General features: G+C 31.2%; 2 protein-coding genes across 8 annotated transcripts in view; one reads left to right on the top strand and one right to left on the bottom strand.

Moving 5' to 3' along the window:
* LOC114329669 (breast cancer anti-estrogen resistance protein 3 homolog) overlaps positions 1-26964 on the top strand; it is a 288951-nt gene that overhangs the window by 201005 nt on the left and 60982 nt on the right. For all 5 annotated transcript variants that reach the window (XM_028278850.2, XM_028278853.2, XM_028278851.2 and 2 more), the window contains one exon: positions 221-281. In XM_028278850.2, the coding sequence (XP_028134651.1) occupies positions 221-281 (61 nt within the window). The remainder of the gene's footprint in view (positions 1-220; positions 282-26964) is intronic.
* LOC114329671 (aquaporin AQPcic) overlaps positions 5941-26964 on the bottom strand; it is a 50387-nt gene continuing 29363 nt past the window's right edge. For all 3 annotated transcript variants that reach the window (XM_028278857.2, XM_050647343.1, XM_050647344.1), the window contains 3 exons: positions 16575-16712; positions 12661-12741; positions 5941-6277 (listed from right to left, as the gene is read on the bottom strand). In XM_028278857.2, coding sequence (XP_028134658.2) covers positions 6197-6277; positions 12661-12741; positions 16575-16712 — 300 coding nt within the window. In that variant the 3' untranslated portion in view covers positions 5941-6196. The remainder of the gene's footprint in view (positions 6278-12660; positions 12742-16574; positions 16713-26964) is intronic.

Raw genomic sequence — 26964 nt, 5'->3', positions numbered from 1 at the left:
TAAATTTTTCATTGATATATAATAACATATTTTAACTTTTATTTAAAAAATAAAAATATGTTACGAATATGAAACGAATAAACTCTTATATTGCTTCAGTTTAAGAAGGTTTTTAAGAAGCCCCAGATTTGAGTTCATCAACATTAGCGCTTTTTTCCAAAAATGTTTGGAACAATGTTCATAATAGCCAATAATATTAATGGTCCCCTTTTTGTTTCAGAACCGACTTAAGGGTAGTGAGCGAGGCGGTACAAAGCAAGAGTTTAAACAACTTAATCATGGTAAGTTTTTCTATTAAAAGTTGGTAGAAAGATCATTACAGAAATCTAAGTGATTAATTTAGTTGAAAGGAATTTATTTTGTCCCGAGAAAACATTACTTGCTTGTAATACTTTTATATCGGAAGTGAGTGGTGGTGACAAACAAAGGACCCCGGCAGTTTTCTAATATGAAAGTTTCAAATACATTATCTCAAACTTTGCAGAGAGGTTTGGTCATAGTGATAAAACTTTTCATTGCTGTATGCTGACGAGGAATTTGCGACACAATTAGTTTCACTTAAAATAATTAGAGCCGATTCTTTGATTCTTCTCTTTTCAGTGGCGTAACCAGGGGGTTTTAGGGGTTACAACCCCTCCCTCATTGGGATGTACTTTGAGCTCTATACGCTTAACATCCCACCTAATTCCGTACCCCCAGGGACCCTCCAGCAGTTGTAACCCCCCCCCCTTAGGATCATACTGGTTACACCGTTGTCTCTTTTCAGGTTCAATATTTCCACTGAACTCTATGTTCATTGTCCCATGCGTGTTTACATATTTGAAATCTATCAAATTCTCTATTTTCAATATAAAATTTATGTTTATTTATTCTAACGTTTAATGGTCTTGATTTCTTGATGTTTCCTCTAAATAAAAATGTTCGTAGTCACAAGGTATTTTATAACTACAATTCTTTGTTCTTTCTTGTTTATTGTTAAATTTGGTTTTAGATAAAATAGATCTCAATGTGTTCGTTGTTTTGATTGTTGGTGAAATGTTGAATTTATTTCCTATCGTTTTAAGTTTATCGAATATTCCTTTTATGTATGGTATTGTTATTTTCCTCGTATTATTTCTTGTGAATATTATAGGATCCCATTCTAAGTTGTTCTAAATTGAATTTCTGACAAAAAATCGATTTGTTGGTCAAGACAAAAGTCCAAATGATACGTACGTCGAAGAGTAAAGCTTCTTAAATATAGGAACAAGTTTGAGATTTTACCTATCTAATCTAATATAAAAAAGAACAAGGAACGAGGAAAAGTCAAGCACTGAAGCACGACAGAGCAACTATATTACTATATGGTCAGTCGTAACATACATTACGATCCAAGAGATTATACCTAGTTGAAAAATATATAACGGAAAGATCTTGGAGAGAATAAAAAAAGTAGACGTTTATATTTCTCGAGGAAAATTTATTGCTTTCTTCAATTATTTTATTTATTCAATTGTTTTTAAAATTTAATTTAATTAATGTTATTTTATAAAAAAATTGACATAATATACAGGGTGGTGAATTGGAAAACGGGCCATAGGAAACTCAATGTAAAATTCTAAACTGTTGAATTATTGCTTCCCTAATGATTCTTCATCAAAAGACATGAGAAACTATTTATAGAGGATTGAAATCTTTATTGAAAACAATTGTTAAAATTGTTCTACGAATTAAACACATTCCAAAATTTTGTGAAATATAATAAATTTTATCAAATTATTTGCCAAATTTAGGCCACACACAGTGCAAGAATGTGTATAAGGTTGCCTTCGGTCACAATGAAATTATTATATGTATTAACAATATTTTGAACTGTCAGTATTTTTATTTTATTCTTTAAAACACAATAAAGTCGAAAAGATGTCCTCAGTTGAGGAGAAAGTAGTAATAATAAAGATGTTTTATTCAGTCAATAGTTTGCGTACCTACTGTCAGAAATAGTAACGTGTGGCCTTACTTTTACGCATGGCAACTTAAGTATGGCAAATGTATTCTATTTTTCAAAATTTTGGACTCTGTTTAAATCGTAGAACAATTTTAACTTTTGTTTTTAATACAGATTTTAATCCTCTACAAATAGTTTCTCATGACTTTTGATGTAAAATAATTAGGGAAGCAGGAATTCAACAATTTAGACTTTTACATTGAGTTTCCTATGGCCCGTTGTCCAATTCACCACCCGGTATAAATATGTAGATAACCGAAGAAACTTAAAGTCCATTAATATGTTTTAAAACTGGTATAAAGCAGCTTTATTTCTTTCACTTTCAGATCAAGACCCTATACTAACTTGGTGTGATGTTATCCTAAAATAGTCCTCACTCTAAAATCTGAATAGAGGTTCATCTGAATAGAGATGCCATCATTTCAGTATAATTGTTATGTGGGAGAAGGCTTTGTTTTGGATTGAGACATTATTGAGTGCAACATACTACTAATGCAACCAAAATGCATTTTATATGACATACATTTTACAGTTGTTCAATTTTTATTATACATATACAAATAGTATTATATAGTATATAAAAACAAGAATAAAAAACCGCTAAACGCCGTAAAAATGAGTGGCGCATACAATATTCCAGCTGATATGAATATTACGTGGCGCGAAAATGTATTTTCATTTTGATGCAAAACAAAATTCTAGTTTTATTTTAAAAGATTTTTTCATAATATTTGCCCAATTTGAAGTAAAACGCGCCACAAAAGAGAAACTTTGATACAGTTTAAATTTTGAAACTCTTTTGTGGCGCGTTTACTTCAAATTTAGCAAATATTATGAAAAAAGCTTTTAAAATAAAACTAGAATTTTGTTTTGCATCAAAATGAAAATACATTTTCGCGCCACGTAATATTCATATCAGATCTTTTGTAGCTGGAATATTGTATGCGCCACTCATTTTTACGGCGTTTAGCGGTTTTTTATTCTTGTATCAGGAGTTTTTCAAAGTTATTTATAAACGTGTAATAACGTGTAATTCTCAATTACACGTTAAGCTTTATAAATGGTCGCCTTTGTCGCATTATCTCCCAAATGATCTAGTGTCCATCGAATGTACACTAGATTTTTTTGCTATTCGAAATATATTGAAAAAATATTGGGATGGCCGGTAAATGAGCGTCGTAACCACTACAACTACATAAACCATTTAGGGAATAATCGTTAATTGGATTATACTTTGTAGCTTAATAACTTCTAAACGGCTTAACCGATTTTGTTCACTAAACATGAGTTTGAAACGTATTGACAAGTAGTATCTTATGCATCTAAGGTCAAGTATGATAACTGAAGCTCTTACAGGAATTATTGAGCTTTTTCCATAAGAAAACCATTTTTTCCATAAGAAATATATTTGATCATACTTATAAAGCCTATTATATGAAGCAAGACCTTCTTTAGGAAGTACATACATAAAATAATGCCCTCTATTCGTAACGGAACATCACAAGAAATATGGGAGACTTTTAAACATTGTGTAACAACACCAATTGATCATCCAAAGATAAATAATCCTGTGAAACGGAAACACTGGATAACAGATGAAACCTTTCAAATCATTGAGAATAGAAGAAATCTTTGTCAAAGTGGCGTGCATAGTGAAAGAGAAAAAGCTAGTTTAAGAAACCTCAATAGAGAAATAAAACGAAGATGCAAGACAGACAAAAACCAGTACTACCAGGGTATATGCAAAGAAATTGAGAGACATGATCAGAATAATCAGCCGAGAGATCTATTTAGAAAAATACTCTACTTAACAAGAGACTTTAAAGCCAGAAGAGAGACTAAAAACCTTCCTTCAAAGACAAATTCCACAAGAGCAAGCTGGATTTACCAAAGGTAGAGGTACTAGAGAACACCTGTTAAATATAAGACAGATAATCGAAAAATCTAGGGAATTCAATATTCCACTGTACATATGCTTTATAGATTACCGTAAGGCGTTCGACAGGGTCAAGTGGAGACACTTATGGCGAATACTAAAAGAAGTGGGCGTACCCCACCACCTTATTTCGCTTATAAGTGAACTATACGAACACACTACTGGATCAGTTAAAGTGCTTGACACACTTTCAAACGAATTTCATCCAGAACGAGGTGTCAGACAGGGATGTATACTATCTCCACAATTATTCAATATATATGGAGAGCATATTATGAGAAGAGCACTTGAAGGATGGGAAAAAGGCATCTTAATAAATGGTCATAAAATAAACAAAACCTACGTTTCGCAGATGACACAGCCCTTCTTGCAAATAGTTAAGCAGAGCTGATTGATCTTATACGACTGGTTGAAAACGAAAGTCAAATATTTGGTCTCCAATTAAACATTTCAAAGACAAAGATCATGATAGTGGATAGACTACATAACAATCATCCACATATAACCACAATTGATCGGTTTGAGGTTGTGAGCTCATACTTATATCTGGGATCATTAATCACAAACACAGGGTCACTACAGGAAGAAATAAAACGTAGATGTGATCTAGCAAAAGTCGCCACAGCAAAAATGACCACAATATGGAAGGACTGTCAAATTTCAAGAGCGTTAAAGATGAGGTTGATCACCTGCTTAATATTCCCAATACTGACTTACGGATGTGAATCCTGAGAAATTCGTAAAGAAGAAAGATAGACGCCACTGAAATGTTCTGTTGGAGACGAATGCTACGAATTCCTTGGACCGACCATAGAACAAATAATTCGATTTTAAGAGAGCTAAAATTTAGCCAACGGCTCTCCAGTAAAGTCCATCTCCAACAATTAAAATACTTTGGACATGTTATGAGAGCTAACACAGAAAACATGGAAAGACTCATTATACAAGGAAAGGTGGAAGGCCGAAGATCACGAGGAAGATCCCCAACAAGATGGATCGATCAGATTACAGGAATATGCAAAAGACCTATGCATGAGTTAAAAGAAATGACCAGAGACAGAGATCTTTGGAGACGGACAATACACGACATCACGTCGACCACTACACTCCCTCCGGGGGGTCAGGATTGAAGAAAGATGAAGCCTATAACTTAAAAATTCGAATTTTCCCGGATATAAGGTATACACCGTTAGATTCGTCTAGAGTCCTTCTACAAACGCTCAGTTATTGGCGTAATTCGTAGGTTGAAATTTTGAGTAATTGTCGAAAAACCAAAATTTTCAAAGTTTAGTTTTTCAGTTTTTCGGCTATACTGAGCCGTGTGTATGTCTGATCCTGACAGCTTAGACACCATTTGAAAGCTTAACTCAACGCTACACCGGTTTTGAATCGGCCCTCACCCCCTCTCCAAACACAGAAAAAAAATTCAGATCGGTTTAACTTTTCCACTCACATACATACATACATACATAACCACAAACATTTTCCCTTTTTTAAATAAAAATTGACTCATATTTCTGAGCTCGGTAACTTTTGAACGGTATAACCGATTTTCAAAATTAGACAAGCGTTGGAAAGATAATGATCGCTTCTATTAGAAACCGCAAAGGCCGGAGTTAAATTTTCGAAGTTTTTGGGAGTTTTGGGGACGAGAACGAAAAACAGACCCTAAATAGAAAGGGCCGTTAAATCCACACCCTTGGACCAAAATGGATGGTTGACATATGAATGGGTGAGTCTTTTCCTGAACTTTAAGATGGGAGTTGGCCCAATTTTCAATTCAGTCAGATTTAGAAAATCGAAAATTTCGTGTATATATAGTGCAGCGTGTAGGGGGTGTAGGTGTGCGCCACTGGCGAGAACTGCCGTTCTCTGGTAATACTTCTTGTATGTGTTCGCTCGTAATGTCAGCAGTTGGCTTATATTCATCATTTGACTGATTTCTTGTATTGAAAACAAAATTGTTATCAGTATTTGAATATCAAGTAATTTCAGTTTTACTATGGTTTTAAAATGTGTAGCATTTTCAGAGTACATTTATTTAGAATAAAAATAAAAATACAACGTTTACTCCTAATATTAGGTTTTTATAAATCTCTTTTAGTACGAGTTAATTTAACCAAACAGGCATTTCGTATAACAAAAACAAGATACCTATTTTTTAGGATAAAACTAAAATATTAATACTGATTAAACTCAGGTTAAAAGTAAACTCAGAGATTCTGAGACAATAAAATAACTTAAAATACTGAGAAAGGGGTCCTAGTAATATTCATCTATTCATTTCTCTCCAAAAACACATATTTGTAGGCGTAACTTGCAAGCAACGATCCTATTGTGGGGGCTGTCCAATATATCTAAAAAATAAATAATAATGAATAAATTCACTGCAATTTTTAATAGAAGCCATACAGAAAAGATAAGCAATAATATATAGAATTTATATAATATAAATAACATATAGGCGAAGCAATAAAGCACTAAAATCGGCCTTACCTCCGAAAAACAAACTACAAGACGGATCTTATAATTCTTTTTGCATTCGATTCGTGAATGCGCCAGGAAACTTTGTGACCGCGAGCCATGATATAATATTGAAAAACTGCATACAAAAAATGCATTCTTAAAGTGCATCTCAAACAGACAATAAAAAAATTCAGAACTCGTCAATTATCGGCGGAAATAATTTTTTTTACTCGGGGGTTTTTGGGGTCGCTGAAAACGAATATGACATCGAAAGTGATCTCCGGAGTACCTGGTGCCCAGGGTACCTACTGTTTGCCTCGTCATGTGGAGTTTTCGGCAAATTCATTAAAACATTAGTCAAAAATCATTACTCGGAGGGTTTTTAGGGCCGCTAACGACGAATATGACATCGGAAGTGATCTCAGGAATACCTGGTGCCCAGGGTACCTACTGTTTACCCCGTCTTGTGGAGTTTTCGGCAAAAAATTTATTAAAAAATTAGTCAAAAATCATTACTTGGGTAGTTTTTGGGGTCCCTAACGACGAATATGTATGACGAAAAAATTAGTAAAAAATCATTACTCGGGGTTTTTTGGTCGCTGACGACGAATATGACATCGGAAGTGATCTACGGAATACCTGGTACCCAGGGTACCTACTGTTTACCTCGTTTTCTGGAGTTTTCGGCAAATTCATTAAAAAATTAGTCAAAATTCATTACTCGGGGGGTTTTTGGGGTCTCTGCCGACGAATATGACATCGGAAGTGATCTCCGGAGTACCTGATGATCAGGGTATCTACTGTTTACCTCGTCTTCCGAAGTTTTCGGCAAATTCATTAAAAAGTTAGTCTAAAATCATTAGTCACGAGATAAACAGTAGGTACCCTGGGCATCAGGTACTCCGGAGATCACTTCCGATGTCATATTCGTCGTCAGCGACCTCAAAATCCCCCAAAGCAATGATTTTTGACTAATTTTTTATTGAATTTGTCGAAAATTCCCGAAGACGAGGTAAACAGTAGGTACCCTGGGCACCAGGTATTCCTGAGATCACTTCCGATGTCATATTCGTCGTTAGCGACCCCAAAAACCCCCCGAGTAATGATTTCTGACTAGTTTTTTAATAAATTTTTTGCCGAAAATTCCACAAGACGTGGTAAACAGTAGGTCTGGACACCAGGTACTCCGTAGATCACTTCCGATGTCATATTCGTCGTTAGTGACCCTAAAAACCCCCGAGTAATGATTTTGACTAATTTTTTAATGAATTTTAATGACGAGGTAAACAGTAGATACCCTTGGCACCAGGTACTCTGGAGATCACTTACGACGTCATATTCGTTTTCAGCGACTCCAAAAACCCCAGAGTAACAAAATTGAACTCATTTCCGCCGATAATTGACGAGTTCTGATTTTTTTTTATTGTCTGTTTGAGATGCACTTTAAGAATGCATTTTTTGTATGCAGTTTTTTAATATTATATCATGGCTCCGGTTCACAAAGTTTCCTGGATCATTCACGAATCGAATGCAAAAAGAATAATTATTAAGGAGGGGGTATGGTTTGAAATATTTAAATTTTTTATTATTTCAAATAAAAGTGCATACTTTCAAGAATACTCTCTGAAAATTTCAAAATAATCGAAGTAAAATTACCAGAGATACAGGGTGTTGAATATCCCTACCTTCGACTCGCTTTGCCGCGGCTTCGCGCCAGCACTCCGGAGCGTAGTAAGAAACGTTAAACAACTGTTCGCCTTCTCTTTTGTAGATTACTCCCCAATTTAAAAAACATATTCCAATGTTCATCACTTTACGATTTGGCAGACAAATAAGAAGATGAAGATGCAGTTGTCAAAACTTTAAACGCATTTTTCTCAAAACTGCTTTTTCAAATGCGGTGGACATTGTAACTGAAAAACTACTCGGCCGATCTACCTGATATTTTGCACAGATTTTCTTTAGACATTTCGTGAGGTAACAACGTCGAGATATTTTTCGTTTTGTGCTTATTTTTTGTTCAACAATATTAAATCTGTTGGTTTTCACAAAATTTTTATCAAAAATTTCGTATTTTTGATTTTGAGTGATACCAAAAATTCAAAAATCATTAAAAATAAAAAAACTCGACGTTGTTACCTCATGAAACTCATAAGCTAATAAAATCTTTTTGAATTTTTTGTTTCGTATAATCCAGTGATGAGTTCTGATGTCCACCGCAAAATCCATTTTTTTTGAGCTGCCTGCCAAAATTTGTCGCCGATGGCTTATTTTTCAATATTTTGGATTGAATTTTTTCTTAAATATTCTTTGAATTGTACTTAATGTGTTTATTTTATTTAAAAATAAAATAATTCTACCATAGTTTCGAAAAAAAATCACAAAAATGTGCTTGATATGTTGATTTCAAACCATACCCCCTCCTTAAGATCTGTCTTGTTTTTTTCTTCGGAGGTTCAGTGCTTTATTGCTTCGACTAATAGTGGGAAGTCGACAAATGGCGAGAACCCAAATAAGACATACATATTATAGTTTACCTGTAATCTATGACATAACAAATAGTTTTGAAACATGACAGACATAGTTTAACATAAATAAATGCAAGTATTGTAAGTATAAAAAATACAAAAAACGTTTTGAAAAAGAAAACAGTGAATTAATAACTTGTTTAAAAAGTTCTGAAATTGTTTGCTTGTGGCATCTTCAAGTTAAATAATATTATGTTTATATGGTATTGCTACAACTGATTTAAAATTTCATTTTTCGAGATTTCGGATTTCTACTCCGAGAACCCGTTTTCAAAAACGATTGTTTTAAAAATTTTGCGAAAAATATAACCAAAAGGTTGTTAAGCGGGGTTTCTTAATAGTCCAGGGCGGATCTGTTTTGAGATGGACGTTGAGAGGTGACTCAAATTTTTTTACAGAAATTGCTTGAAAATAAATCAAATAATAATATTTGAGTTATCCTCCCTCTCAAAAAGGTCCGGAACATTGTTTAAATAATCAAAATGTCAAGAATTGAAGGAAAAATTCGATTTTTTTCTTCGTTTTTTGATTATAACTTTAAAAGTATGCATTTCCGAGAAAAGTTGTACTGACATAAAAGTTGCGTAATTCAATTTACTACAATATAGAATTGGTTAAAAATTTAAAAAATAGTTACCCTAGTTACAAAATAGCAATAATTGCGAAAAAACCATACAAAAACAAGTATTCGCATTTTACGTTTTTTAACCATTTATGCTACACTTAGGACCTTCATATTTTACCCAGAAAAACTTTATGATATAGTAAAACAATACTGTAAATTTCATTAAGATCGGTTCAACAGATTTTGCAAAATAAATTTTGCAATACAGCTTTCGCAAAAAAAATTCATTTTTTCAAAATGTTACAGGACTGAAAATAAAGCATATAGCAAGTTGAATTTTTTTTTGCTTATAGAAGTGTACTGTACCTTTCATTTGCAATTTTCAAAATTAAAATCGATTAATTACCACGGCGTCAGAAAATTTTTGAAATAAACAATAATTTTTGGTGCTACGCGCAGGACAGCGGTGTTCAATTCACACAGGTTGATTTCCACCAAAATTTCTTCCAATCTTTATCTAATATATTATTTTCTTACTCTATATTTTGTTGTATTTTAATTTTTTAATTCCACAAAAATCAAACTAATTTTATTATTGTTTGTGAAATATTGTTTAAACAATTGCATATGTATAAAAATAATAAACTTTTATTATTTAAGTTAAAATATATGAACAAAGAAAGTTTTTGCTAATAAAAGTGTTATTTCAAAGGATAGAGTATGTGTTTTTATTTTGCAATAAACAAATTTATTTATTTATATCGAGATGTCATAAAAATTAAAATGGATCAATCATTATCAAAGGTCATTGGAATGCCCAATCAGAGCAACCTATCCGCTGTCCTGCGCGTAGCACCAATAATTAATGTTTATTTAAAAAAATTCCTGAGGCCGTGGTGTTACACGATTTTAATTTTACAAAATTACAAATGAAAGGTACAGTACACTTCTATATGCAAAAAATTTTTCAACTTGCTATCTGCTTTATTTTCAGTCCTGTAACATTTTGAAAAAATGAATTTTTTTTACGAAAGCTGGATTGCAAAATTTATTTTGCAAAATCTATTGAACCGATCTTAATGAAATTTACAGTATTGTTTTACTGTATCATATAATTTTTCAGGGTGAAATATGAAGGTCCTAAGTGTAGCATAAATGGTTGAAAAACGTAAAATGCGAATACTTGTTTTTGTATGTTTTTTCACACTTATTGCTATTTTGCAACAAGGGTGACTATTTCTTAAATTTTTAACAAATTCTATATTGTTGGAAATTTAATTACGCAACTTTGATGTCAGTACAACTTTTCTCGGAAATGAATACTTTTAAAGTTATAACCATTTACAACCAAGAAAAAAATCGAATTTTTCCTTAATTTTTTGACATTTTGATTATTTAAACAATGTTCCGGACCTTTTTGAGAGGGAGGATAACTCAAATATTATTATTTGATTTATTTTCAAGCAATTTCTGCAAAAAAATTTGAGTCATCTCTCAACGTCCAAATGTACTAATATTTTTACAGATGCGCCCTGGTCTATAACTGATTGAATGTGTGTTGTATACCTATGTATTACTGGCAACCATAGCGTGCAACCATAACATTCTGCTACGCATTCTACTACGTCATGAATTTACTACGCATTTTTTTTTTCATTATGTAACATGAGAGCGGCTTCTTCGATTTTTCTTTTTTTATGTCTGTTTCGTTTATGATTATTGCTGCATCTTTCCATTGTACTCTGTGCTCATTCATTCTCCCAGGCATGTTTACATATCTGTGATCTGTTGAAGTCCCTGTTTGTACTTATATTCTATCAAACTCTAACATGAAGTAAAAACCACTTCTATGTAATAGGTATATTTACTAAAAAAATTTAGAAATCCCAATGGATTGAATAAAATATGTCCAATTCAGAACGTTTTCGGACCTATCAGTCCATCATCAGTGAATTCAAATACAGTAGGAAAAATGAAAGAATACCCATGAACGAACATATAAAACACGCTGTATGTTCCTGTAACCGTGTCACACAAAAAATTGGCCCGCGCAAGTACATGTAATAATTATTGTTACATGTACTTGCACTGGACAATTTTCTTTGTGACACGGTGACAGGAAAATACAGCGTGTTTTATATGTTCGTTCATGGGTATTCTTTCATTTTTCCGACTGTACTTGCTAAATAGCCCCAGAACCAAACAATGGTGGTAATTGTAATGCAATCTACATTATTTTGAAGTAATATTGAAAAGGCTAAACGCCGATGTTGAAAGATAACCTCCGGGAACATGGTGAAACCCTATCACGAAACTTAATCAACCATCTTAGGCCAACGTTGACGTTGACTACCAAGTGTCAAAGGTTTGTCTTCAAAGTGTTCACAAACCTTTGACACTTGGTAGTCAACGTCAACGTTGGCCTAAGATGGTTGATAAGTTTCGTGATAGGGTTTCACCATGTTCCCGGAGGTTATCTTTCAACATCGGCGTTTAGCCTTTTCAATATTACTTCAAAATAATGTAGATTGCATTACAATTACCACCATTGTTTGGTTCTGGGGCTATTTAGCAAGTATTTTAATTAACTGATGATGGACTGATAGGTCCGAAAACGTTCTGAATTGGACATATTTTATTCAATCCATTGGGATTTTTAAATTTTTTTAGTAAATATACCTATTACATAGAAGTGGTTTTTACTTCATGTTAGAGTTTTTTAACTATATGGTATACAGCCAACCTAGGGAACTACCCCTTTTTAGTTTATATTCTATCCTTTTTAATTTTATTAATAAGCCCTTTACATAAATGGTATATTGTCATCTTTGAATCCCTTCTTGGGAGTGTTTTTGGATTGCTTGTGGTGTTTTGTTGTTTTCTTCTATCTTGTGAAATTCTGTTACATGAAATGGGTAATCATTTTTCGTTAACTTTTGCTAACAGGATTTTTCTTCTTAAAATACATTTGAATTAGGAGGTTGTGATTTGAGTGGTAATTTAAATATCTGTTGGTATGGGTTGGTTTTCTGTAAACTTTGGTTGCATATCCTCTTTTGTGATTAAGACATGCAAAAAAAGAAGTGAATTGTTATTTTCTTTTTCCACTAACAATTAACACATGAACCAGTGACGAGACTAAATAGTAATTATTGCTGTATGATTATATGTATATACCTACCCAGTGAGATTTATAATCTGATGACCATACAGCAGGCCCAAAACTTCTAGCAGGATTCATGCTGGCTCCTGTATACGCTGCCTACAAAAATAAATATAATAATAATATCACTGTAATTGTGAAACTTAATCAAATGTTAAATTAGCAGTTTTCAGTTTTCAGTCAAAATTATCTACATCGAATGTTAAACACTGTCGTTCTAAAGAGAGATAGAACATAAATGTGTCAAGAGAAAATATTAAAGAAATTATAATATAAGAAGTGTTTCTAAATAAAAGCTGGATGTAAGTAGAAGAAGAAGATGCATACATACAATAATACACTGAATCATAATTAACGCACCATCTTAAAAATTGAACATTTTTGATGTCTCGTATTTCCTAAACCGTTGTCCGATTTGAGTGATTTTTTTAGTGTATTATAGCTTTATTCTTCAAGAATATCGATCGATGTAATAATATTATTGCTAAACCGGTAAGTGTCATTGTATGCTGGGTGTAACAATGATAGTGTGTTTTTTCCTCAAAGTATGGAACACCCTGTGGGATATTCTAGCGTATATAAAATATTGAAATTAAAACTCAACTATAGCCTTAGGCTTTCTTAACATTTTTCTTTTTGATTCATTCGCTTATGTGTGATAATAAAAAAGTTTGGTCCTTTAACAACTAGCCATGTTATTCATCAATACAGGATGTTTCTAAATAAGTGCGCCAAACTTTAAGGAGTATGTAATTCTGCATGAAAAATAATGACCGTTTTCTTTATAAACATATGTCGGCAAATGCTTTGTTTCCGAGATACGGGATGTTGAATTTTTTCTTACAAACTGATGAGTTATTTATTGCTCTAAAACTGGTTGAGATATGCAAATGAAATTTGGTAGGTTTTAAGAGGTAATTATTGCGCATTTTTTGACAAACAATTAAGAATTTCATACTCACCATTGGCGTGCATACGGGTATAAAGATTTTAGATACATCCCGTATGCACGCCAATGGTGAATATAAAATTATTAATTATATGTCAAAAATGAGCAATAACTACCTCTTAAAACCTACCAAATTTCATTTGCATATCTCAACCGGTTTTAGATTAATAAATAAATCGTCAGTTTGTAAAAAAATACAACATCCCGTATCTCGGAAACGAAGCATTTGTGGACATATGTTTATAAAGCAAACGGTCATAATTTTTTCATGCAGAATTACCTTTAAAGTTTGTCGCATTTATTTAGAAACACCCTGTATTGATGAATAACATGGCTAGTTGTTAAAGGACTTAACTTTTTTATTATCACACATAAGCGAATGAATCAAAAAGAAAAATGTTAAGAAAGCCTAAGGCTACAGTTAAGTTTTAATTTCAATATTTTATATACGCTACAATATTCCACAGGGTGTTCCAAACTTTGAGGAAAAAACACACTATCATTGTTACACCCGGTATACAATGACACCTACATCGATATTCTTGATGAATAAAGCTGTAATATACTAAAAAAATCACTCAAATCGGATAACAGGTTTAGGAAATACGAGACATCAAAAATGTCCCATTTTTAAGGTGGTGCGTTAGTTTTGATGCTTAGTGTACAATGTAACGAGATAATAATTATAAAGACGTAGTTAATCTTCTTATTAATTTAATCACTAAACTTATCCGTTCAGTAAATGTTGTGCCTTAAAGATCGCGATACTACGAAATACGCGAACAAAGGAAGTCTACAACTTATTTATAAAATTTAAAATCAAAGCACGTGTAGATATACAGTATGAAGCAAAAGTATGGAATAAATTCATTACCTATTTCAGAAACAGACAACTCTTAATATAACCGTAAAACACGTTAATTTTAAAAATGTATAAACATTTTCACTTTTCACTTGTCAATCTACTGGTATGAGAACGATATTAATTTATTGTCGTTTTTTGTGCTACTGGACAGAGAACTTATTTTGTTTTACGTTAATTTTAATTTTTGAATGGCCATCAATAAGAATTGGACATTACGTCATCAGTATTGTCGTAAATACAAACCGAGGTCACGGGACACCTCATTCGAAAGGTCTTCTAATCGGCTTTGCAACGATGTATTATTCGAATAGGTAGAAAAAGGTAGAAAAGCTCCAGGACCCGATGAAATACCAATTGAACTATTTAAGATAATTGATGAAGATAATATTGATGTCTTGGTAGACCTTTTTAACTCCATATACAAGACGGGACACATACCCAAAGAATGGCTTCTCTCAACTTTTGTAACGATTCCAAAAATCACAAATGCTAAAGATTGCAATGACTATCGACTATCGGACAATTGCATTAATGAGCCACACATTGAAAACCTTCCTTAAAATCATACATAACAGAATCCACGTGAAATTAGAACAAGAAATAAGTGATTCACAGATGGGTTTTAGAAAGGGTCTAGAAACTAGAGAAGCATTATTCGGAGTCAATGTTCTGACACAACGATGTCTGGATATGAATCAGGACATATATGCTTGCTTCATAGATTTTAAAAAAGCTTTTGACAGAGTTCAACATGAAAAGCTTTTAAGTATTCTTAAGACCAAAAACATAGATAGTAGAGATCTACAAATTATATCGAATCTGTATCAAAATCAGAAAGCAAGAGTAAGAGTCGAAGGAGAACTGACAGAGGAAGTAAGTATACTTAGAGGAGTTCGACAAGGGTGCATACTTTCACCACTCTTATTCAACGTCTACAGTGAAGTGATATTTCAAGAAGCTTTATTGGATATTCTGGAAGGTATTTTGGTCAACGGAAATAGCATTAATAATATTAGATATGCGGACGATACGGTCATATTTGCAAGTGACGTGGAAGATTTACAGTACATAATACAACATGTATACAATGCATGTGAAAGGTACGGACTGAAAATGAATCTCAAGAAAACGAAATCAATGATTATATTCTCAAAAAAACCACAAAATGTAGATAACCTGATCTTCAATAATACAACGATTGAAAGAGTAACAACATATAAATATTTAGGAACGTGGCTAACCGAAGATGGAGATCAAACAAAAGAAATCAGATCTAGAATAGACACGGCAAGAAACACGTTCATAAAATTGAAGAACTTACTTTGCAACCGCAACCTTAATCTAGAGATCCGCACAAGAATGCTACGTTGTTACGTTTTTTCTACTTTACTATACGGCATGAAACGTGGACAATAAAACAGTCTTAAATCAAAAAATTAAACTCCTTTGAGATGTGGTGCTACAGGAGAATCCACAGAATATCGTGGACTGAAAAAGTAACTAATATAGAGGTGTTACAAAGAATGAAGAAAGAATGCGAAGTCATAAAAACTGTTAAAATTAGAAAGATTCAATATCTGGGTCACATAATGAGGGGAGAGAAGTACGTATTACTTAGGTTAGTTATGCAAGGGTAGATACAAGGGAAGAGAAACCCAGGACGACGCAAAGTATCCTGGCTAAGAAATTTGAGAGAGTAGTTCGGTTGCAGCTCATTAGAATTATTCAGAGGTGCGGCCAATAAAATTAAAATAGCGATGATGATTTCCAACCTTCGATAGGGGACGGAACCTGAAGAAGAAGAATTATTCGAATATTTATTTCAACAGGGTTAACCAGAATTATGTACTTAGTATTGTTATTCAAAAATTAAAATTGAAGTGTTTTAATTTGTTTAAAGTCCCCTGTTTGCAAAATAATGAATTTATTCCATACTTTTACATCACACTGTATAAAATTTCCATTGTTAAAATTCAATCTCTGGAAACTGGATAATTCCAATGCTAATCTCGCTCACACATAGCGAAACAACTAAAAACAGTACATTTTGCATTTTGATCTTTCTACCCAATTCCATTTTCTTCTTAAATGAAGCTGAAATAAAAAATGTACACTTACTGCGGATACGTTGAGCGCCACAACTACCAATCCGATTTTTATGGGAACAGAATCGGATTTGTGGGAATTCCTTTTATCCCAACTGGAGCAATTGGCTATCACCAGGATAATGGTTAATATTATTTCCACGCCAAATGCCTGAAACGAAATAAACGGGTTAATAATAGTATTTTAATGTTCTTTCCTTTTTGAAAGATTAGACCCAGGGCATTTAGAAAAAAATAAATCAGTTTTTAAATACAGCACTTATAGTCCAGGGCGCATCTGCTTTGAGATGGACGTTGAGAGGTGACTCATATTTTTTGTAGAAATTGCTTGGAATTAACTCATATAATAATAATTAAGTTATCCTCCCACTCAAAAAGGTCCGGAACATTGTTTAAATAATCAAAATGTCAAAAAATGAAGGAAAAATTCGATTTTTTTCTTCGTTTTTTGATTGTAACTTTAAAAGTATTCACTTTCTAGAAAAGTTGCACCGACATAAAAGTTGCGTAATTAAATTTGTTACAATATAGGATTAGCTAAAAAATTTTAAATTTGTCACCCTTGTTGCAAAATAGCAATAATTGCGAAAAAAAAACATAAAAAACAAGTATTTGCATTTTACGTTTTTCAACTATTTATGCTACACGTAGGACCTTCATATTTTACCCAGAAAAACTTTATGATATAATAAAACAATACTGTAAATTTTATTAAGATCGGTTTAATAGATTTTGCAAAATAAATTTTACAATCCAGCTTTCGCAAAATGTTGTAGGACTAAAAATAAAGCAGATAGCAAGTTGAATTTTTTTGCATATAGAAGAATACTGTACCTTTCATTTGCAATTTGCAAAATTAAAATCGGTTAACTACCGCGACGTCAGGAGTTTTTTTAAATAAATATAAATTTTTGGAAATAAAAATAAAAATTCCATTTTTATTCAGTTGCAATGCGAAGGCAAAACAATATTATTTTTCACTTAGAATACGGAGCGCAGTCCAGCACTTTGAATCGACGATTTTCGACTCTTATTGGAGTCTCATCGGAGAGACGTAGGCCTGCTGCTCCATACTCTAAGTCTAAGTGGCCAACAACGAGAGTTTATCCCCCACACCGCAACTGACGTGAATGGATTAGGTGACTAGCGTCATCTGGCAAATGAAAGGTAAGGTAAAGTTTTCAATCCTAATAGCGAAATTAATAATATTGAAAAATATTAAAAATATTACTAAAAGATTTTTAAATTGAACAGCTGAACAGATGGGTCGTGAATTGTAAGTTTTTTGAATTCCCTCTTGTCTTCTTCGCTTCAGCATCCATCTGGCTCGCAATTTTTAGAAGCCATGGAAGTGTCACCAGGGAAATGGACCAATAGGTTTTCAATTTAAAAATCTTTTATTAATATTTTTAATATTTTTCAATATTATTTATGTCGCTATTAGGATTGAAAACTGTACCTTACTATACCTTTTACCTTACCTATTAATTTTTGCACGTCATCTTCTGAAATTTTGAGGCTTTTCGACGCTAAATTAATACAAACATAGTACTCAGGGGTTTTCGGAGTTGTTGATTACGATTATGACGTAAGTGAAGACCTCTGGAGTGTCTATCTGTAATGTCGAAAACTCTCGAAACTCCAGATGACGTGCCTTAGCAGTACCTACCCCTAGGCACCAGCTGCTCCAGGGAACGGTTATGATGGCGTATTCTTGTTCAGCAACCCCAAAAACCTCCCGAGTAACAAAATCTGGCCCTTACTCTTGCATGCATTTTATGCACTATAAATGCAATTAAGCATTTCCACCCATTTTTCTATTGTAGACTTTTTTCCTGACGTCATCCCGAACATAATGTTAATAATGTTGATGAGTTTTAAGTCATTGTATTTAAAAATCGATTTATTCGGGAGTTTTTGTTCTAAATCTCTCGGTTTATACTAAAACCACAATAAAAATCCACTAGAAATAAACCAAGACATGGTGAATGTTGCGGGGAGCACACTTGAGTCATGATTTACAATGTATAAACTTTTTAATCATGATTCAAGTGTGCTCCTCGTAACATTCACCATGTCTTGGTTTATTTCTAGTGCATCTTTATTGTGATTTTAGTATAGAAGGTTTTTCATATTTTCGTATAATTTTTACACGATATTTCGATACCTGATATAAATTAAAAATAGTAAATCATTTTTTCCACAATATTTGTTTTTCTATGCTTTTGAATTTCATATTTTTTAATATTTTAAAACCAATTTTATGATTTTTTAAATTTTTTATCTATTTGAAATTTTCTTTTCGCACATGATTCAGTAATTTTAATAAACCAATAATGTTGGTACTAACATAATCTTGTACGTGTACAGGTATAAAAATTTATTTCTGATTATTTTTTAGCTGCAATGCCTAGTCGTCCATTATTGCTTTATATGTTCTCCTAGATTGACCCACATAATATATGCATTAATATCATCGGTTGTTATTACAGTACAGAGAAATAAGATTTTTCTCGTGACACATCCCCCTCCAGGCCGAAACCAAATTTTTTGAGTAGTATGGACATCTATGTTAATAACCTTTATGTTTCCTGCAGCCGATTTTGATGATATACATAGTTATAAACAATTGAAGATCAAAAAACGGTAAATTTTCGCTTTTTTCGTCTATAACCAAAAAGTTAAGCATTAAAAGCAGTAAGAAACTCATAAAGCGTCTAAAAAATTTCAATGTGGTGTTCGCTGAATATGTTTATCCTTATTAGTTGCTAAGAAAATTGCAAAATATATCATAAATTTTAAGTTTTTATAAATATTCATAACTTATGTAAAAATAAACTTAGAACCTTCTTATTACACGAATTGCTGAAACTTGTGGTGCTTAAATTATATTTTGAATTTTAAAGCAATTGGTCAAATAGTTTAAAAGTTATTTAATTTGTTTATCCCAAATTCATTTTTTTTGCAACACTAAAGTCAGAAAATTATGAGGCTACAGTAAGACTTCTGACAGTTTATGGAAGAAGAACATTTATACTATTGACTAAAAAATGACAAAAAGTAATTTTAAACAGTGTAAAATTATTTTGCAAAAACACGTCGATTTTTTGCTTACTTATAAACAATTAGAATAACTTTTTAACCATTACCCGTAGAAAAATTATTTTTTCATATTTGGAAAGACTGAATTTTTATACACATTTAGAAAGAAAAACAATTGTCCTAGGACAATTAGGGACGAAGTTAGCCCCCCCTTTTTTTAATTCAGATACCTATATTTGAAATAAATTAGTAAATAATATCTAAATATTAGTTTATTGCATGTATTATAATTACTTTAAGGCCATATTAACATATCTAAATTAACACGCGTGCGGAAAAGTAACACGCGTGCGGAAAAATGAAACTTTCTAAACTAAAATGCGTGCGCGAAAGTAGACATTTTTGTACGCTCGTAGAAAAAATAATTTTTCTACGGGTAACGGTTAAAAAGTTATTCTAATTATTTATAAGTAAGCAAAAAATAGACATGTTCTTGCAAAATAATTTTGCAGTATTTAGAATTATTTTTTGTTATTTTTTTTTAATTAAATTAATAGTATAAATCTTCATTCATAAACTATCCAAAGTATTAGTGTAACTTCATCATTTTATGACTTATAGCGTTGCAAAAAAATTAATTTGGGATAAACAAATTAAATACCTTTTAAACTATTTGACCAATTGCTTTGAAATTTAGGGTATTATTTGAGCACCAGAAGTCTCAGCATTCCTTGTAATAAGAACGTTTTAAGTTAATTTTTAAAAATTTAAAAAAATTTATTTTGCAATTTTCTAAGCAACAACTAAGGATAGTTTTGCTAAATCAGCTTATATGATCGGAGAAAAAATAAACAAAAATTTAATTCCAGCTTCAGATATCGATACTTTTAGCAGACAAAAACGTAAAAATAATTGGCAAATGTATTACAGAGAATGTAATACTGGCTCAAATTTTGCTCATTGTAACCCTAGGATATTCTCAGGAAGATGGTTTTACACAGAATATAATAGACATTTTATAAAGACCATTAATCATGCTCTTACGCCATCTTATATGCATAGAATCGGCTTGTCAGAGACTCCTAATTGTACTTGTGGCAAAATCGGAGATCTAGCACATGTCATATTAGAATGTCATTTACAAATAAATAATCTAAACGACCTTTATAAGGAATTAAAAAATTTAAAATGTTTTTTCCCAATAAACCTTAATACTTTAATATTTACAAATGATATGGAAATTCTTCATCTCATTTATAAACATGTTAAATTATGTAAATACAAGTTGTACATGTAATATATACCTACTAACTAGGCATAATTTGATAATGTGGTTTGAAAAAATTTTAAAAAAAATATATAAAAAACACATAGTAAAATAATAATAACAAAAAAAAATGAAACAAAAATAAAAAAAAGAAAAATAAAAAAAAGAAAGTAAAAAAAAGTGTTTAGCACAAATTAAAATATATATTAAAAAAAACACAGTAAAATGATTAAAAAAAACAAAATAAAAAAAGCAACACAATGTACCTATGTATCTAAAAATAATATTGTAGTATGTACTTATGTTATGAAGTAAGAAATTTATGACTATGAATCTGCAATCAATTACAAACAAGTCTGGCTAATTGGCTATGCCAAAGCCATTTTTCAAAAAAAAAACTAAGGATAGACATATTCAGCGAACGCCATATTGAAGTTTTTTATACGATTTATGAGCGTACTCTCAAATTTGTTTAAAATACTAACTTTTTGGTTATAGACGAAAAAACCGAAAATTTACCGTTTTTTTATCTTCATTTGTTTATAACTATGTATATCATCAAAATCGGCTGCAGGAAACATAAAGGTTATTAATGTAGATGTCCACACTACTCAAAAATTTGGTTTCGGCCTGGAGGGGGTTGTGTCACCTATAGGATATTTTTTTCCTTATTTCTCTGAACTATTATAAATCTCCCCTTTGATGGAATAACACTGAATATTGTAGTAGATTTCGGCATATTTTTCAATCTTGGAGAATGTTACTGCCTACATTTTTTCGATAAACTAAGCAATAAACATGGATTGCAAATTAATTAACATTTAAATATAGTCTAAGAGCTAGTGAACCTTTTGACTAACGGTCGTCCTGTAAGGCTAAAAATTTGTAGAGTGATAATTCATAGCACACCAAAGCTAAAAACCATGACCTGGCAGGCCTCAGCGGTGCACGTGTATCTACCAGGTGAATCGAAAAGTGCAAATTTAGGGGGTAAAATAAACTTTCTCCTGTAAGGTTTAAATTTAAGTATGTGTTTGAGTAAGTCATTTAGAAGAAATGTGTACAATGACAGGCGATTCTGAAGAGCATAAGACCTTGCCAGGCGAGGGGAAAGATTAGGGGTTTTTCCTAAAATTATTCTTTTTGCATCGAACAAATTTTTTTTAGGCTTTTTGAATCATTCCAAACAGAAAAGGTCCTTAGTTATTTTTCTCTTAAGTTAATAGTTTTTGTTATATAAGCGATTGAAAATTTTGAAAATTGCGAAATCGGCCATTTTTTACCCAAATCGGACATTTATCTAAAAATTTCAATATTGGCAAGGTACGCAGATATTCCTTAAACATTGATTGATGAAATCCCGAAGAGTTTTTTGCAATAAAATATCGAAAACCGCTTTGTTTTTTTAATTGCTAATCAAGCGGGCGCTACACTGTAGTATAATTGAGGACGTTTGAGCTTACATAAATTCATTATCTCGAGAATGGGCAAATTTGAAGAGAAATCCTCAGACAGGTCGATTTTTATTTTTGAATTAGGACTTTTTGGTATATATATATAATACTAGTGACGTCATCCATCTGGGCGTGATGACGTAATCGATTATTTTTTTAAATAAGAGTAGGGGTTGTGTGATAGCTCATTTGAAAGGTTATTTAATTCTCTATTCAGTAATATAAACATTAACATAATTATTTATACAGGGTGTACAAAAAAATTTTTTTCTTCTATTTGTCAAATTTAATCAAAGTTAATTTAATAAAAAAAATTTTTTGTACACCCTGTATAAATAATTATGTTATTGTTTATATTAGTGAATAGAGAATTAAATAACCTTTCAAATGAGCTATCACACAACCCCTACTCTCATTTAAAAAAATCATCGATTACGTCATCACGCTCAGATGGATGACGTCACTAGTATTATATATATGCCAAAAAGTCCTAATTTAAAAATAAAAATCGACCTGTCTGAAGATTGCTCTTGAAATTTGCCAATTCTCGAGATAATGAATTTATGCCAACTCAAACGTCCTCACTTATACTACAGTGAAGCGTCCGCTTGATTAGCAATTAAAAAACAAAGGGGTTTCCGATATTGTATTGCAAAAAACTCTTTGGGATTTCATCAATCAATGTTTAAAGAATATCTACCTACTTTGGCAACTTTGAGATTTTTAGATAAATATCCGATTTGGGGTTAAAAATGGTCGATTTCGCAATTTTCAAAATTTTCAATCGCTTATATAACAAAAACTATTAACTTAAGAGAAAAATCACCAAAGACCTTTTCTGTTTGGAATGATTCAAAAAACTTAAAAAAAATTTGTTCGATGCAAAAAAAATAAATTTAGGAAAAACCCCTAATCTTTCCCCTCGCCTGGCAAGGTCTTATGCTCTTCAGAATCGCCTGTCATTTTACACATTTCTTTTAAATGACTTACTCAAACACATACTTAAATTTAAACCTTACAGGAGAAAGTTTATTTTACCCCCTAAATTTGCACTTTTCGATTCACCTGGTAGATACACGTGCACCGCTGAGGCCTGCCAGGTCATGGTTTTTAGCTTTGGTGTGCTATGAATTATCACTCTACAAATTTCTAGCCTTACAGGACGACCGTTAGTCAAAAGGTTCACTAGCTCTTAGACTAATAGTCGATGCATCTAATTGTCCAACGCGTAGGCATTATTTGTCATTCGAACAATAATAAAAAGAGACATTAACGATACTCGCTGAATCCAATCAATAGAACGGTATAAGAATAGAACAGCTCGAAAAAAGAAAAGAACAATAATATACTTGCATCACCGATATTTTTAAATCCTTTTTTATTCACCAAGAAAGCTCAACGGTATTACCAAAGCTATTTGCTATCCAATTAGCAAGTGGCGGATACTTCTTTGTTAAGGAAACGTTATACTCCAGGGAAATAACGTAAAAAATATCATGTTCGGGACACTGACCAAGCCAGGTTGCAATTGGGTTTTTAAGGTACTACATACCTAATACATTATAAATACAAAATTGTATGCCGGTATATACGGTAAAAAATACCGGATCTCTGTAGTTAAGGGTTAAATTTCATACATAGGTATGATAATGGTAAAAATGATCTGTATCTTTTTAAATATACTCAAAATATAAGTCTTCTTCTTTCGTGTTGTTCCCGCAGACTTGCTATATCATTATTATTTTCTGAACAATAATATTGCAAAAAAACTCTACGTGAAAACAAATTGAACAAAATTTAAACCAATGATCGTACCAAAATTCAAAAACTGCCATTTTAAACTTCTGCACATCTACTAAAAAATTAATATGTACTCTAAATTCTAAACATGTAATATAGGGGAGTGCAATTAGAACGAAAAGATACAATGTTTCGGAAAAAATCAAACAAGGTTATATTTTTCTAAAACTTTTTTTGTTAGTTTATAAATATGTTAAAGTAAAAAGTTCTACTCACAAATTTCGCCGCTAATTGTTTATTAATTGTTTAAACAGTAACAATTGTTTTGTATAAATAATGTTAAGAATATTATGGGTGAATTCAAAATTTTATTTTGATAAAAAATGTTTTATTTTAGTTTTGATTATGCTGAACCCGAATCTGACATTACAATTTGCAAATTCAAAATGGCGGATTCAAAATGGCGGATTTTTTTTAATCGTTAAAAAGCAGTTGGAAAATCCGAATTTTTTTTATAAAACGGATTTGTTTACATATATGTGATATTTTTGAGAGGTTGCTGAACCTGAATCAAATTTTGATAATTTAAATTATAAAATGGCAGATCCAAAATGGCGGATAACTTAAAAAATAGTTGTAAAATCATAATTTCTTTACAAAATGTATTTATTTCTACATATATTTATTTTTGAGAGCTTTGATAAACCTAACTTAAATGTTAACATTATAATCAATAAAATGGCGGATCCAAAATGCGGATTTTCTAAAAAGAACATAAAAAAGAACATTTTTCTAAAACATTTATTGTCTTTATTTTTAACAGGTTGTTGAATCTGAATTAAAGATTAAAAATTTAAATTTCAAAATGGCGGATCCAAAATGGCGGATATTTAAATGAAAAACAAGTAGAATCCAATCAAACAAATATGGAATTTCATTCTTAAAAAAAAGATAAACAAATAATTTGCACAATAATATTAAAAATTAAAATGTATTAGAAAGAAAGAACAAATTATTCAAAATCTATCTCTTCAATATTCAAAAAATTGTTGCAATGGGATCATAAATAAAAAAGTTATTCGTAGTAAAAAGCTCTGCATATTCTAAAACTTTAAATGCAATCAAAAAATATCAATTTTGTACAAGATATGTCAATACATAAAAATTTCAGTTAGGAGTAAAATACCTATATTTTTCATAATACTGAAAATTGTTATTATGGAAAGTTGTTCAGAATTAAAAACGATGTGTCAATATGCAATAACACTCTTCTAATCGAAATATTGTGAACTATAAAGGTACATATTTATTGCGCGAAATATAATTTTTTTAACACACGTCGTATAATATTGATAAAATATAATATTTTATATTTGCATATTAAGTGTTAGACCATGCACAGCTATTTATGACGAATAACTTTCTTCATAAAATTAAAAATACATCAGTTATCATAAATAATAAGTGAAAATTTAATGATGTTGGGTATAATTAATTTGAAACAATATTAAAAAAAACAAAATTTTCGATTAGAAGGATATAATTACATGTTAGAACATAGTTTTTAATTCCAAACAACTTTTCTTTATTACAATTTTCGATATTGTGAAATATAAAGGTACTTTACTCTTTAGTGAAATTCATATTTTTTGACATACCTCGTACAAAATTAACAAAATTTGATATTTGATGGTTGCATCTTATGTTATATATGATGCAGAGTATTTTATAAAGAATAACTTTTTTTCGTAAAACTGATATTAAAAAAGTTATCAATAGGTTCCAAGTTAAGCAGACATACTGTATAAGAGCTAAAAAAAATTTTTTTGTTGAACATTTGTTATTGTTGAAGCTTATTATTAAATATATTTTAGGTAAGTTTTACAAAAAAAAGTTTTGATCACTCTGTATATACATTTTTTCAGCTGGTACTTTTCGGATTTTGTATTACATTTTTGTTATCTTTCTTAGTATTCTCAAAAAGAAATTGTTTGTTTCATTTTTAACTAAAATAATTCAGTGATTTTTAAATATTACATCCTAAGCCTTAAAAAAATATAAAAAAATTGTATTAGATTTATTGAAACTTGAGTAATACCGTCTTAAAGTGGTGGGAATTCTGTAAAACTACGAAGTTTTCAAAAATTACATTTTTTGAGACAGCGTATTATTTGAATTAAATTTTTGAGATTTTTTTTAAATGAAACATCGTTTAGCAAGATGATTGAGAGGTAATTTGTGCAAATTTGAGAGTTTTATAAGTAAAATTGTATTAGTTACACATTTTTAAATCATTTTTAAACAAAATTCATGTAAGGCTCACTTTCCGCCCACAAGTTACTTATGTCCATACATTTTATTTCTTTTTATTACAACCATAAGATAGCTTATTTCATCTTCTTTCATGTCCAATTTGTAAAATTTCTTTTGATCCATTAGTTAAAGAATTACATTTAAAAAACTCAACCGTGCACTTCTTCCAACGCTAGTTTACAGTGCGCCAATGTGTGTGAGAAGGGTGACTTTAGCGTTATAAATAAAAAATTATAGAAGCTAGAGATTTAATTTTAGAAAAATCTTTATATAAGGTTTTTTTTGTAAAATTTTCTGAATTTTTCAATGGTCAAGTCAGTTTTTTTCTAAAAATTATATTCTCGGAGTTATTTAAAAAAACATCTAACTTCGCTGTTCATTTGTTTAATAAAAATGAAGCACCCACTTCTCGAGTAGAACTTTTTGATATGTTGTTTATTAAACATTTCTTAATGAAATTACAAAAAGTTTTATCTTGTTTGATTTTTTCCGAAGTGAAAATCTAAATGCACTCCCCTAATATATTACATTACCCCATTTTTACCTGTATCGATTTAAACGAAAAAAATGCCATTTTTAGCCCTTAT

Source organism: Diabrotica virgifera, chromosome 3, assembly GCF_917563875.1.
Source record: "Diabrotica virgifera virgifera chromosome 3, PGI_DIABVI_V3a".
NCBI lineage: Eukaryota > Metazoa > Arthropoda > Insecta > Coleoptera > Chrysomelidae > Diabrotica > Diabrotica virgifera.
This window is presented reverse-complemented; position numbering and strand designations above follow the sequence as displayed.